The sequence below is a fragment of the Cryptomeria japonica genome, chromosome 4 (genome assembly GCF_030272615.1).
Source record: "Cryptomeria japonica chromosome 4, Sugi_1.0, whole genome shotgun sequence".
Lineage (NCBI taxonomy): Eukaryota > Viridiplantae > Streptophyta > Pinopsida > Cupressales > Cupressaceae > Cryptomeria > Cryptomeria japonica.
The window spans coordinates 428,015,477-428,029,713 of NC_081408.1; the positions used below are offsets into that span (position 1 = coordinate 428,015,477).

At 34.6% G+C, this 14,237-nt stretch overlaps 1 protein-coding gene across 2 annotated transcripts in view; it reads left to right on the forward strand.

Moving 5' to 3' along the window:
- The window catches only part of LOC131030582 (lysine-specific demethylase JMJ17), a 218,138-nt gene that overhangs the window by 150,652 nt on the left and 53,249 nt on the right, over positions 1 to 14,237 (forward strand). For both annotated transcript variants that reach the window (XM_057961447.2, XM_057961456.2), the window contains exons 17-20: positions 3,531 to 3,589; positions 3,701 to 3,832; positions 3,950 to 4,109; positions 4,239 to 4,592. In XM_057961447.2, coding sequence (XP_057817430.2) covers positions 3,531 to 3,589; positions 3,701 to 3,832; positions 3,950 to 4,109; positions 4,239 to 4,592 — 705 coding nt within the window. The remainder of the gene's footprint in view (positions 1 to 3,530; positions 3,590 to 3,700; positions 3,833 to 3,949; positions 4,110 to 4,238; positions 4,593 to 14,237) is intronic.

Below are 14,237 nucleotides of genomic sequence, written 5' to 3' on the forward strand. Positions count from 1 at the left end.
ATCTCAGTGATTGTGCGGTTTCTGCGCTCAACAACACCGTTTTGCTGAGGGGTCTAAGGTGTGGTAAGCTGATGCTTAATGCCATGTGATGCACAAAAGTTGGTGAACTTTGTAGAACAAAATTCCCCTCCATTGTCAGGCCGTAGAGTGACTATTTGACAACCAAACTCTTTTTCCACTAAGGCCTTAAACTTCTGAAACATGCTAAACACCTCTGATTTCTCCTTGAGAAAATACACCCACATGCGTCTGCTGCAATCATCAACGAACAATAGAAAACACTTGCATCCGATGACTGATGGAGTGTTCATGGGACCATTGATATTCACATGAACGAGCTGCAAGACCTTGGATGCTCTCCAAGCGTCTCCATCTGAAAATGGAGTCCTATGCTGCTTGCCAGCTTGACAAGCTCCACAAACTCTATGATTCTGAGTTTGAATCTCAGGTAATCCTACAACTAGATCCTCTTGAACCAACTGAGAGAGATAGTGAACATTTAGGTGCCCTTATCGCTGATGCCAAAGAGTGTGTAATGTCCCCTACTAGGGTTTGGTCTATTTTAACCATAATTAATTTATTTCAAATTACTTATGGCTTAAACTAACTTGATTAAGAGTCAAGACTACCTTAACATGAATCAAATATGGAATATTCTACAACCTTAAACGAAATTCCAATCCAAACTCCCTTTTCCAAAACCAAATTTTTTGAACCTAGTCTACAACCTTCTTTATTGAAAACAACATGCACTCCTGAATTATTCATGTTGCTTGCAAATAACAGGTTCTCACCAAACCCATGATGTACAAAACACGTGAGAGATTCTTGACTATTCCATCTTTTAAGATGAGCTCGACTTTTCCTAGCTAGTAGTTCAATCAAATGTATAATCTTCCAAGAGAACTTTGCTTCCATAATAATTTTCATATTGAAAAAGCCACTTCCCTTGGAAAGTTATATTAAATTGGGTGCTAGAATCTATCAATCATGCATCTGCACATGCATGTGTAATAGAAGATTCTAGAAACACTTAATGAGACTAGGTTTTCCATTTTTTTAACATTTGACCTTGGAGTTTTTGGGAGACTTTGACCTATTTGTGGATTTTAATCGTTTTCTCCCATCATATTTCTTTCTTTTCTCCATAACATGACTGCTAACAAACAAAGCATCCCTTACAAAATCCATGGATTTTTATCTGGTTTCCCCAAACAACAAACTTCCAACCATCTCCTTAGGCTTCAACTTAAAGTGGTGCTACTTATCATCATAATACTGATCCTAAAAGTATTTTCCAAGTTTCCATCAAATCTGTGAAAGACATAGTAAGGTTATACACTAATCATCTTCATTTATCTTGGCATCTATTCAAATTAGGATGTTGAAAGCGTTCAAGTGTTATCTAATTAAGTCATCATCATCCATTCTCAAAGAAAGTAACCTTTTCTCCAAAATAAACAAAATAACTGGGACTTAGTCTGATACAAAGCGTCATTTTGTTCCACAAATTTTCAGCAGTATTCTCTCCAAAGACATTTAGAAGTATTGAATTTGGAAAGCATAATCACATGGTAATCTAGCCTCACTATCCAATTTTTCCTCATATTCATCAGCCATTGCCAATGATATTTGATCTACCAAAAAAAGCCGTTTTTGACGATCCAACTAGGAGGTCTTTTTCATTTTGAGTTTCCATATCGCAAACTTCATTCCATTGAATTTTTTAATCTCCGTTATTCCAAAAGTTCTAGACATTTCCATGTACCTTGAAAAGATTCATTGATGCATAAAACTCTCACTAAAACCAAATATTAACAATAAGTGTTTTACCCTTTCTAAATTAGGATGAAGAGTTGATTAAGATTATATATGAAATGAAAGCAATAATGAATTCAATCCAAGTTAAGATTATATATGATTAAGATTATATATGAAATGAATGCAATAATGAAGAGTTGATTAAGATTATATATGAAATGAAAGCAATAATGAGTTCATAGAAAGTTACAAAATTTATAAAGCCCTTTGGCAAAGAAATAACAAATAACATAAAGTCTACTCTAGGAAACCTTTTTGGGAAGAAACCTAGCAAAAATAGCACTATTCAGATTGCATTCATAGTAAAATTTTATGATACAATAAAGATCAAGCTAACGTTATTCAGGCAATCTTCAACATGCAGAAGCTTTAGGTAGCAACCAGAACTACCAACTTACTAGAGCAATTATTGTAACAATCACCTGCTCCAAACATCATTATACACTCTCTAATCCTAGCATTGGATTTATAGCCAAAATCCAATATTCACCCATGCAACTTGAGCACGCCAATTCGTGTAACAAAGCAAGATAAAGCAAAACCACCTCCTGTGAATAACATGCTTTAAAAGGAAACTTGATTTGCAAGTTAAAGAAACCTTGGAATGCAAACAATTTCAACTCCATGAACATAAGGAATTGACTTATCAGATAATTCTTGATTATCTAGAAATTGTGTCCAACTTTAGTTTTCCTCGTGTTTTCAATGTTTACAAGGCTTGCTAGGTCTATGGCACAAAACTAACCTCACAACTTTTTCAGCTTGTAAGGGAGTTTAGAATAGTTTGCATGATATATGAGTCTTGTGCTTTGAATGGGCAGAAGAAATTCATAGCCTTACTGAGATCACTCGGAATTCATCAGCAAGGATATTAGTATTTTGTGGCAGAGTCTCATAAATAATCAGGGAACTTCCTTTTGATCATTTTACCTCTGTTTTAGGCTATCTAGTTACACCTTAAGATTTTTCTGGTTCCTATTTAATGCTTTTACAAGGCTTGCTAGGTCTATGGCACAAAACTAACCTCACAACTTTTTCAGCTTGTAAGGGAGGTTAGAATATTTTGCATGATATATGAGTCTTGTGCTTTTGAATGGGCAGAAGAAATTCATAGCCTTACTGAGATCCCTCGGAATTCATCAGCAAGGATATTAGTATTTTGTGGCAGAGTCTCTTAAATAATCAGTGACCTTCCTTTTGATCATTTTACCTCTGTTTTAGGCTATCTAGTTACACCTTAAGATTTTTCTGGTTCCTATTTAATGCTTGCAAGATCTACACTCGATAATATTTTGCATTGTGTTATTTGGATATTCTTAATCATGTTATATTAACATCCTTGCAAACATTCTTTTTCTCGTGAGGCTCGTATTCTCTGTTTGTGTTTATTTCAATTGCTTTCTTTTCTATCAAGCTTTTTCTAGAGTGGATGATTTATGTCAATATTTCCTGAGTCTGTTAATTTTGAGGAGCTATGATTTAACTCTCTGAGATCGATCTGTATAAATCTATGCAGGTAATTTTTATATCTGCTGGTTTCTGTATTCACAACTTTTTCCTGGCTGCCTTTTTAAAAATATCATCTGTGATGTGGAGTCAGATGTTTCCTTTTGCAATTAACATTTCAGGTTATTGTATTTAAAGTTTGAAACTGTTGATGCAAATGGAAGATAATTTGGCCTTATGCATTCCTGTATTGTGCTTTGCAGGCACTGGGCAGACGATTGCCATTGAGGATTCTAGAAGAATTGGCAATTGAAGCATCAAGGTTTGTTTTCTGCGATTTCTGTGGAAATTTAGGTTTTTAGTGATTGATGTTTATTATCTAGCAATTTGAAGACTGTTACAATACATTTCTGAATTCTTGTTCTTTTACAAGGTTGCAATTGCCAAATGAAAAATTGGTAATCGATGTTAATGTTACTGTTCAAGCTGCATATGCTTGGGAACAAAGTGCTAAGAAACTTCTCTGTTCAGGCGGTTGTATCTCCGAATTTAAGGATCTTGACAGGTTTTAGTGCTTGAATCTGGCTGTTCAAAATTTTAAAGATATTGTTGAAACAGTGTAATAGTCTACTTGTTTGGTACAGATAGAAAATATTTATGTATATGTGGCTTATAATTTCAGGACGTCAGAAGGCATGTGTGTAACCTTACCTACCTTTATACACATCAAGGATGCTATTTTAGCTGCTGAACAGTGGTTGGAAAATGCAAAGCCATTCTTGGACCAAATCTTCGGAGTTCAGCCTGCATGCAGATCTCATTTAAGTATCGATGCGCTTAAGGTTGTCCTTTTTTTCCCCTTGATTTCTGTTTACTGATTAAATTTTGGAAAATATATAATTGTGCCTGTCCATACAGAACTTACACTAGCTGAATTCTCGAGATGTGTTCAATTGTAAAATTCTGTGCAGGGGCTTCTTCACAAGTCTGAGCTTCTTAAAATCACACTTAAAGAGTCACAGTTCCTAAGAAAAGCCTTGAAAAACGTTGAGGAGTGGTGTACAAAAGCAGTGAAACTGCTGGAATCTGGAAATTTGTTCCTGAATAGTCAGAATGTATGGAATGTTGCCTATGATAACAATGAGGACAGTAACAGTCTTATGGTGAAAGTGGAAGAACTGATTGGTTTCTTAAATTCTTTTATAAAAAGTGGTATGGCTCTCGGATTTGAATTAAATGAACTCACAAAGCTAAAAGAGGTTTCTGCTGCATTGACATGGAACCTGAAGGCTCTTTCTTTTTCCTCTATGTCTCCTTCATTAGAGGTGATAATCCTCTCATCTACTACATGTCGATAAGTATTACTTAGCACAAATTAAGACCATTTCACTGTTTCTGTTCATAGCTTTTACTTCTGAGGCTTCCTCACTATAATTAGTTTAGTTTATAATTTCTTACTGGACACAGTTGAAAACAACACATTCTCTGTATTTGGATTGTCAGCTCTCCATGGTGAAATATTTGATGCATGTTCATTTTTATAGTGTGGGTTTCTTCTTTAGCTGTTATGCATTTGACCATTTGTGAAGGTGGATTTGCAATATCATGATGCTAATTGTGTTTTCTTTAATTTGTTATACCTTTTCCTTCCTTTTGAGATGTGTTTTGCCCAGGAAGGATGTAATTTGTGTAGGTAGAAGCATCTGGAGAATGTTAGTCCATGCAATATCATCTTATTAAGCACTAGTTATGACCATTAGTTATCCATAAATCATTCTGAAGTGACATATTGGTAAATTGCTGCATAAGCATTTAAAATATGCTTTACTCTAGGGCTAATTGTGTTTTATACCTTAAGATATGACTATACAATATAATTTGGAAAGGGATTTTAAAGTTCCCTTCAATTGACATTTCTTTCCAAAAGTAACTTGTAAACAGGGGATCATGATCCCAATAGTCACTTTGGGGAAACCTTGTAGTTTATAAATTTATTTTACCTTATTGTCTGCATTTTCTTAGTTCAATTATCACATTTTGCGACAGAGAGTAAAAAATATCTTTATTCGCACATGAAATTATTACAGAAAAAGACGAGAGATAGTCAGACAGGGATAAGAGTTGATCTAACTAGATCATACTACTTTCCTTGATGGTACACAATCTATTTAAATAGAACTAATGGTTGCCAAGAGGAACACAACCGTCAACCAACTAACACTTATAACTACCCGAAGTTGACATACACTTAATATGAACAATTAATAGATAGTTAGATAACCAATATTATTGAAACATAATAGTAGAAATTGTACACTGATTACATCATCTGCTCCCAAAAGAAAAGGTGGTCATCCAAATGACAAGTAAACATCAAGTAACGTTAGGGAAGACTTTCCAAACTGATGACGATATTGTAAACAAGGACCTATAACAAAATTGGAAGTGTACTTTGCAAACTTGGCACTTGAACAGTACTCGGCAAATCAAATGAGTGCAATGGGGATTTGGGGGGGATGCCCCCAACATGGTCAAGGGGCAAATGTCTTTTGGAGGGCCATATGATGAGTAGACATTGAGAATGTTGTAGTAGACAATAGGAATGTCATACAATGAGGAGAGACTGAGAATGTTGTATGACAAAGAGATGTTGGGAAGGCCATATGTTATGCATAGTAGCCCATCATACGGTCTGGTGGAATAGAAGCCATATGGTTTTCCTTGCTTGACACAATGACCTACACCACCCTTCATGCCATACTTTGTACCTTCGTTGTGTGTTGTACCCTTGCCGTACATTGTGCTATCACCATACACTCTGCTGATGGAAGGAATGATTTAGGTGTACAACTTGAACAGGATGTTGCCAAAGAAGTTGCGCATGGTGGGAAAAAAAATCCGTCGTACAGTAAGCCATTGTACAATGGGAAATAATGCCTTTAGTCATATGCTGAAAGAAGTTTGTCCAATGATTTGCCATTCACTGCAAGGGCGCCATATCATTTGAAGATGGTCATCATACTGTTCACTTTTCTGTGAATAATGTAAAAAAAAAGTTAGTTCATCGTGCCATGTAAGATAACCACTATACTGTAAAATAACAATTGTCGTATGATGTCATGACTATTGGGATGCCTTTGTCGATGGCGTCGTATAGTGTGCTGAGTGAATGAAGGTTTTGTCTGTACGCTATGATCTAACCATTTAATATAGTCGACCTTTGTAATCAATCTTTTTATGTAATTAAGTCTTTAATTATTTTCTCCTTCAATTGTGGAATAATATTTTTTCCTCTATCTTTCCTTTCCACTATTTCTTTATTTTCTAGTTCTCTTTTTTGTTTTGTAAATTTTCCTGTGAAGTCAATTTGACTTGACCAATATTTGTATGCTCCATGCTAAACATTTTGCTCTTAATAATTTGAGATGTATCATACATAATTTTACATTCTTCTGCAAAGTAAAATAGCTTTGTTGCAGATGATGTTTTTAGCAATCCAAAAACTGCGTCCCACACATGTAAACTGTCCTAGTTTCAAGGAAATTACATGTTGATAAAATACCCCAGTCATCCATTTGCTAGTGAAATATGCCATAAAGAGAATTTGTTTCATGCTCCGAGCATGACTGTAATTTTGGAATCCCTTCATCGTTCCCCTCTGTCAAACCCATATCATGCTTCTATGTCCATTCTTCTTCAAAGTCTGAATCAAATGAATAAGAGGAAGTTGCTTCTTCACATACAGCTTGTTTCCTTTAATCAATTACATACTTCTGGCCCATGTTTACAATGGAGATTGTATTTTTTCTAATTGTGATCTTTGGTTGCTACTAGCCAACATCGACCCAATAAAGCATCATATGCTTTTTTTAAAAATGAAATGACCACAAAGTTCAACAAGAATGGTTGGGTTCATATGATTATCTTTTTTCCCTTTAAAACTTGAAGTACCTTAATACCTTGTTGATCTACACCCACCATTTGAAAAGTTGGGGGCCAAATGGTCAGCTTGCCAAGACTTTGCCAAGTTTCTAACAGAAGTATGTTCATGTGTGAGCCACCATCAACAATTGTATTGGTGAGATTCCTTCCAAGGATCTCCATACTCACTATCGCTGGTTTCTTTGTTGTGTTTATTGTCAGTAACATTGGATCAATCACTTGCTTGCCCAATAATGGAGGTTCGATTATTGGATATTCATTCCCATTGGGCTGTAGCATGCACCATCTCATTCTCCCTTGATACATTAGTATTCGAAGTTCAAGAATACGTTGTAATAAATCCACTACTTCAACTAGTATGGTAGTTTGAATTACTTTCCTTGTAATATTTTTCTTGGATTGTAATTGACTTGTTACCATACTTATGGTTGCGCTTGAGTGGCGTTGTTTGTTATCCATAGCATTCTCCACTTCAACCCTTGCTTCATGAAGCCTTTCTTTTTTTGTAAGTGGGTTTGGCTACATATCCTTCTTTGCTTGTGCATCAACATCAATTAGGTTGATGCTAGTCTTTCGTTTCAGACATCTAGTGTTCTCATGGTCTCTAGGTCCACACCATTTGCACAATAATTGCACTTTGGCTTGCTTTTTATGACAATGTCTTGCAAAATTCTCCCATTCATTACATTGTCGACACTATATGATCGAACTTTGTTAGGGGTTGTTTGTTTTTGGCTTCAACCTCCTCGTCGATTTTGATAACTGCTTGGAGATGCATTATGTGGCTTCGATGGAGTGGATTACTCACCTTGTGTAAAGAGTACTTGTGTACTAGTCTTCAAATTGTGTGGGTACTCCTTTATTAAATGACCCATAACTTGGCAAATCTCGCAAAACATCTTTGTAGGATAGTTATCTTTTGTGTGCCCCTCAATTTTGTACTCAATATACCATATTTTGTTAGTTTCTTTCTTTGCCTTCGATCCTTTCATCATTTAAAGCATGCCCCTCTGGAGGGCTTGTACCATTCCTGATTCATTGTCATTATTGTCATCTTAGTTTCCATCTTCCTTTGTTTTTCTTTTACTACAAGAGGACATTTTATCTTCACATTCTATGTCCATTGCCCGATTGTTGGCTTTAGAATAGGATGAGGTGTGGCTTATCTCATTTTGCTTAAAATTAAATTTTGGCATATATTAACCCATTTTTCTCTGTGGGTTAATTAGGCAAACAAAGGAAGGGCAATCTATTTCATATTTATCACTGTCCACTCAATTCCATTAATAGAAGGACAATTAAATGTTAAACAAAATTTTCATGAGGCCAAATGATAGGGATTTTGGGGCAACTCAAGGGTCAAGCAACTAAAAAGTCATTTTGGGCACCCAACTCTTGTAGATTGGCTATAAATATTGGTATTCTGATATTTGGTAGGCATGTTGATTATTATCCCTTCTCTCATATTTGCATATTTGCAAATAGCTTCTTCAGTGGACGAAAACCCATTGGAGGAGAAGGCTTGTGGATGAAAATCCACGAGTCTTGGGGGATCATAGGACAAAAACCTTTTGATTGTAGAGGGAATTCTCATCCAGAGATTGCAATTGGGCTGAAGGAAATTTTTAAGAACTTTTTTTTTGCATCTTTTGACTATTCAATGGCTCTTTGGGTGTTGCTGTTATTATTGTTGTAATCAGATTTATATGCCAGTATTTCCATTTGGAATTCAAATAGTATCAGTTTGTGGTATTTTGAGTAAATCTGGTGTACCAAAATTGTCATATTTTGTGAGTTTGGTGTAGAATTTGGGTGTCAAAGCCAAATTATTTCCTGCTGTTGTATATCAGATATCAGACCTGATTATTTGCTGTTGAATATCAGAAAATTTATTTCTTTGGTGTTCCATGTAGTTTCCTGTGGTTTGGTATTCTTTTGGTGAAGTGTGGAGCAAATCGGGTAGTCTAATTTTGACATAGTTTTGTGGATTTGTGGGAGATTTTGGTAACGTGAAGCTATAGCTTTGTTGCTGTCATAAAATTAGATTTTCAGACCTGTTCATCTATTGTTCATATCAGAAAAAATATTTTAATAATTTTATTTGGAAACTTCTTTAATTTGTTGGCCTCTATGTGCAAGATTAGTTGACTAGTTTTGATGATTTTGGGTGAATTGGAATAATATTTGCAAATCTAATTTTCAGATCAGAAATTATTCATTAATTTTTGGTTAGGGACATTACCAGGTGGTACTACATTCACCTTTTTTCTTAATGACAGAAGTAGACTTTTAATGAACCAATCCTTTTTATCATGGTCAGCCAGTTCTGTTTCTAGTTTTACCAGCAATTCTTCAAGTCTATGATTATAAGCTCGTATGCTTATGTTTTTATCTTGTTTTGTATTGTTAACTTTGCTAGTATTTCATTATCATTGTGAAGCACCTTAAACTTTACTTCAAATGCCTTCTATAATCTCTCTCATGTATTTAGGGAGGCTTGGTCAATTTCTGTGTACCAATCAATTGCTACACCTTGCAAGGGGGCTGGAAGAGATCCTAGCTAAATTGCTTTATCATCATGCCCATATGTTGTCCAAATTGTTTCATAAGTTTTACTGTGCCCAACGGGATCCTCTAATCCATTGCCTGTAAACTTGGCCAACTTTTCTTTACTCCACTAGGGTTTGCCATAGTTTTATTCTGTTGCAAACCTAGTTTCTGTAATCTGCTTGCTTGGGAGTTTTGATTTATATGTTCTAACATTTCTCTCACACTTTTAACCACATAGTAATCCTCAACTCTTCCCTTGGCTTCAGCCTTCCACACACTTTTTTTGCCTTCAAATTACCTTTTATAGGCCCTTTGCTCGACATCTCTTTCAATTGACAACCCTTCAATGCCCCAAAGGCTGCTCTCATACAATTCTATGAAGAAACATGACTTTGTCTCCCAACTCCCCTCGTCTAGAGAAGGTTGTCTTGAATTTTTAAGTTAGAGAAGGGCTCTAACTTGCGAATTTTCCGGTTGTAATTTCCTCAAAGTGTTTCTCATAATCTTCTCCTTATTCTCTTTGCACGATGATCCTTAAATATTGCTTGGTCACATTGTCTTGACCACCTCGTGGCCTCTTCTTGCTTTTATTGGGATATCAGGGCATGAATAGCTCAAATCTGATCTATTTTTCTTTTAAGACAACAATCCCACATGTTTACTGCTCTATCTCATAAAATGAATACATGAATTAATAATAGGGATGATAATGCATACCAAATACAAGAGTAAAACATATCTTTATTTGCACATGAGACTATTACAAAAGAGGACCAAAGATTGTCTGTTGGGGATCATAGTTGATCCGACTAGATAATACTACTTTCCTTTATGATACACAATCTATTTAAAGGACCCGACGGCTGCCAAGAGGAACACAATTGTTAATCAACACTTATAAACTACTTGATGCTTATGACTACCTGAAGTCAACAAACAGTTAATATGAACAATGAATACATAGTCGAATAACCAATATTATCAAAACATGATAATAGACATTGTATGTTGACTACATCGTTCCTCCCCATGCCACCCCAAAATAATGGTGTTCATTTTTCGACATCTAGTATGTTCAACATATTCTCCTTGAATGTCTCTTACCTAGTTTGGAAGGATTCTTGAATTAGAAAAAGCTGAAATCTTATTTTTTTATTTTCATTTTGACAAGTGTTTGCATTCTGATCTGTAATCCAGGGAAATTATGCTGCACTTGAACACATCAACCATATAGATTTAAATGAGATGCCCTCAAACTATTTTTTAATGCACTAAACGACCTATAATGGTTGTCAATTGCCATGAAATGTGCAATCAAGGACTAAAATTGAAAAACCTTAATATGCAGAAATAAAACAACTTTGCAATCACACACACAAACTCCAACAACAAGGTTAACTTAGGAGAAACCCTCAAATGGGCAAAATACTGTAGGAAGAGTGAGCAATGCTCCTCATGCCACTAATCCATAGTCATACAAGTGTTTATGCTGTCTCGTGAGATTTTACATACATCCACATATTGTCTTGAAGAGAACATGATGTGCAAGTACAATTTTAGTGGGGGAAAATGAAGCATTGAAACCTTTGTAATGTGAGAGATGGTATTTTATCACCAAACTCCCGAATAGATCTGCTAATCCATAGGTGTATTCGATCAAATTGATGCATTAGCTCCAGTGTCTTAGAGTGCAACTTGTTGGAGGTGAGTTGTTACTGTTGGTAATGGGACAATAATAGCCATCAAATGAGATACCTAAAGAGAAATTGCTCCACACTTGTGGTAGCAGACTTTCTCCTTCCTCTAACATCCTCTCAACTAACCAGCTAGTTTGCCTTGCAAATGTTTCACCTTCTACCTCTACCCCTTTAATAACAACTCTACCCATAATGGGAATGGATGTTCACCAAAGGGGTAACATTCATGGCTAGGGTAGAGGGAAATGGCATCACCAAGAACAAGGGAAAATGGTTTCCCAATATGATTGACTTCTTGCTTGCCAATTAGGTAAATAAATGCTTGATAAATTGAATCATTTGTCTGCTTAGCTTGGGCAATCAATTTGCGTGTGAATATAGAAGTTCATGACTGTTCCAACTAGACAATGATTGCACTGAGAAGACTTGGTAGATGCCACCCAATCAACGAGAATATCATTGCAAGGGAATCGAATGGCCATTCTAAAATGGAGAATGACATACCATCAACAATAGAAATAGATGTCGTTCGTCAAGGGATAACAATGATTGGCTGAGGAATGGAATTAGTCATGATCAAGTCAAATGAATAGTTGTACCAGTGATACAAAACACATTCAAAACAAAGGGCAATCATGGAAAATAGTTGCCACCCAATAACCTGCACCATCAACTTTCTCTTTGCCACTTCATCATCTCTTGTTTGTCATATTACCTTTTTGAGAATTAAAATAATTTAATATTCAGTTGCTTGAAATAACTTTATCTTATAAATAAAGTGCGACTATTATTTTATTATTAAACTAAAAAGTTTCTTAAGGTTATATTTTTAGAGTGGTGACCAAAGTGGAAAAAGAGATAAAGGGGTTGAAAAGTTACTTTTTAATTGATGGGAAAAAATGAATTAAAAGAGTAATTATTTGAGTTGTCATAAAAGTGTCTTTAAAAGGAGTTTTGGGAAGAGAATCATTCTTGATTTTTTAATTTTTGTGCAAACCCCAATGTGTAGAGGTGAGCAATTGTCCACCTTTGCGCTAGGATGAAAAACCTATGATGAAATTTGTTTTCGATATACGTGCATTTTGAAGAATATTTTTAAAAAATGTCTTTTCAAATGTTCAACAAAATTGTTGAGTTTTTTGCGGAGGTTGTGTAGAGTTTCGAGTTTTGCAAAGTTACGATAAAGTTTAGATTTTCGCAGAATTTTTGCAGAGTTTTGAGTTTTTAAATTTTTAAGGCTTGCCAAGTTATTGTCGAGTTTTCAGCTACGATTCAAGTTCTAGATTGGTTTCAAACAAACAATTTGGATTATGCAAGCAATCAATCTCACACTTTTTCTGGAGTTTTTGTCCACAAGGGGTTTCTATATGTTATATGCTTGACTCCTTGAGTCACTTCTTGTTCTCGTAACTAAACTCTCAAAATTCCTTAAGTTGGTAAGTAGGTTAATGGGATATGCTTTATAGCTTATGGATCAACTACAACACATCACTTGTACTTTTTAGGACTTTTTGTCATTGGAGATTAGATATGCTAGCTATTATATTTTGCTACATCTAAAATCCATGGGTTGTTTGTGGAGAGTGAAAAATGTGGGCTTAGAAAGAGTTAGAAGAAGGAAAGAAGTTGATGCAAAAGGTACTTGACAATGCTTATTGGTCCACTATGGGGTAAGAAATTTAAATTATTTGTTTTACCTTAAATTTGTAATCTTGAAAAGCTTTAGCATCCACTACTAAATTTTTTTCTTTTAGCAACTTGCCATTTTTATACTCTCACAGGTAGTTAGTTCTTTTGCTATGGAAAGGAATTGAACCACCTAGAACCTAAGTTACTGGTCCTGGTAATGATTTGGGCTTGGGTTCGCTGGTTACCTTTGCAGATTCAGTCAATTTTTTGGGGGGTTGGGTTCATTTTGGGTTTGCCCATGCAAAGACATAAAAAATTATATATGGGTTTTTATGTAATAAATAATAAACAAATATAGTAAAATAATAATTATATCTAATATCCTTTTATAGAGATATATAATTTTTTTTTTATTGATATGATTGAAATATTAAAATAATATATAAATATACTATGTATTAATATTAATATTAACATAATTATAATTTTATTAATATTCATAATAGTCATGTTTGTATTAATATATAAAAATTAATCAACATAAATCATTAATAATATAATAACTTAATAATATTTTTAATATTACTATTCTAACCATTCTTGTCTTAGTTCATTTTATTAAAATTATAAATATTCCCTATTTATTGACTCACCATTAATATATATTATAGTATTTTTTTTAATATAAATTAATAATATAATAATATAAATATTATGCCCATATCATATTAACTAATATTAAATATTAGACATCATATTAAACTAAAAATATTAAAATTTAAATATAATTGTATTAAATATAAAATATTAAAATATAAATAACCTAATATATATTATATTAAACTTCATTAATAATAAATGCCCTACACATAAAAAATCAAGCGAAAATGTGCGAAAATAGGTAGGGAAGGCATCGAGCGATTTTTTCATCCTGATTTGGAAATCGCCAGATCTTCTCCACCAACAATGGTTTTTTGAGTTGACTAAATATGCACTCAGATATGGCAACCCGGGGATTAGGGCTCCCCTGCCTCAGGAGTAGACGGAATGGCAAGTGGTGAAACCTAGGAGGGCTCGCAGGGCAGCCATGAAAAACCCTCCAAGGGTTGCGAATGGCAGGGAATGCAACCAAGGCAATTCTAGGTCGACCAC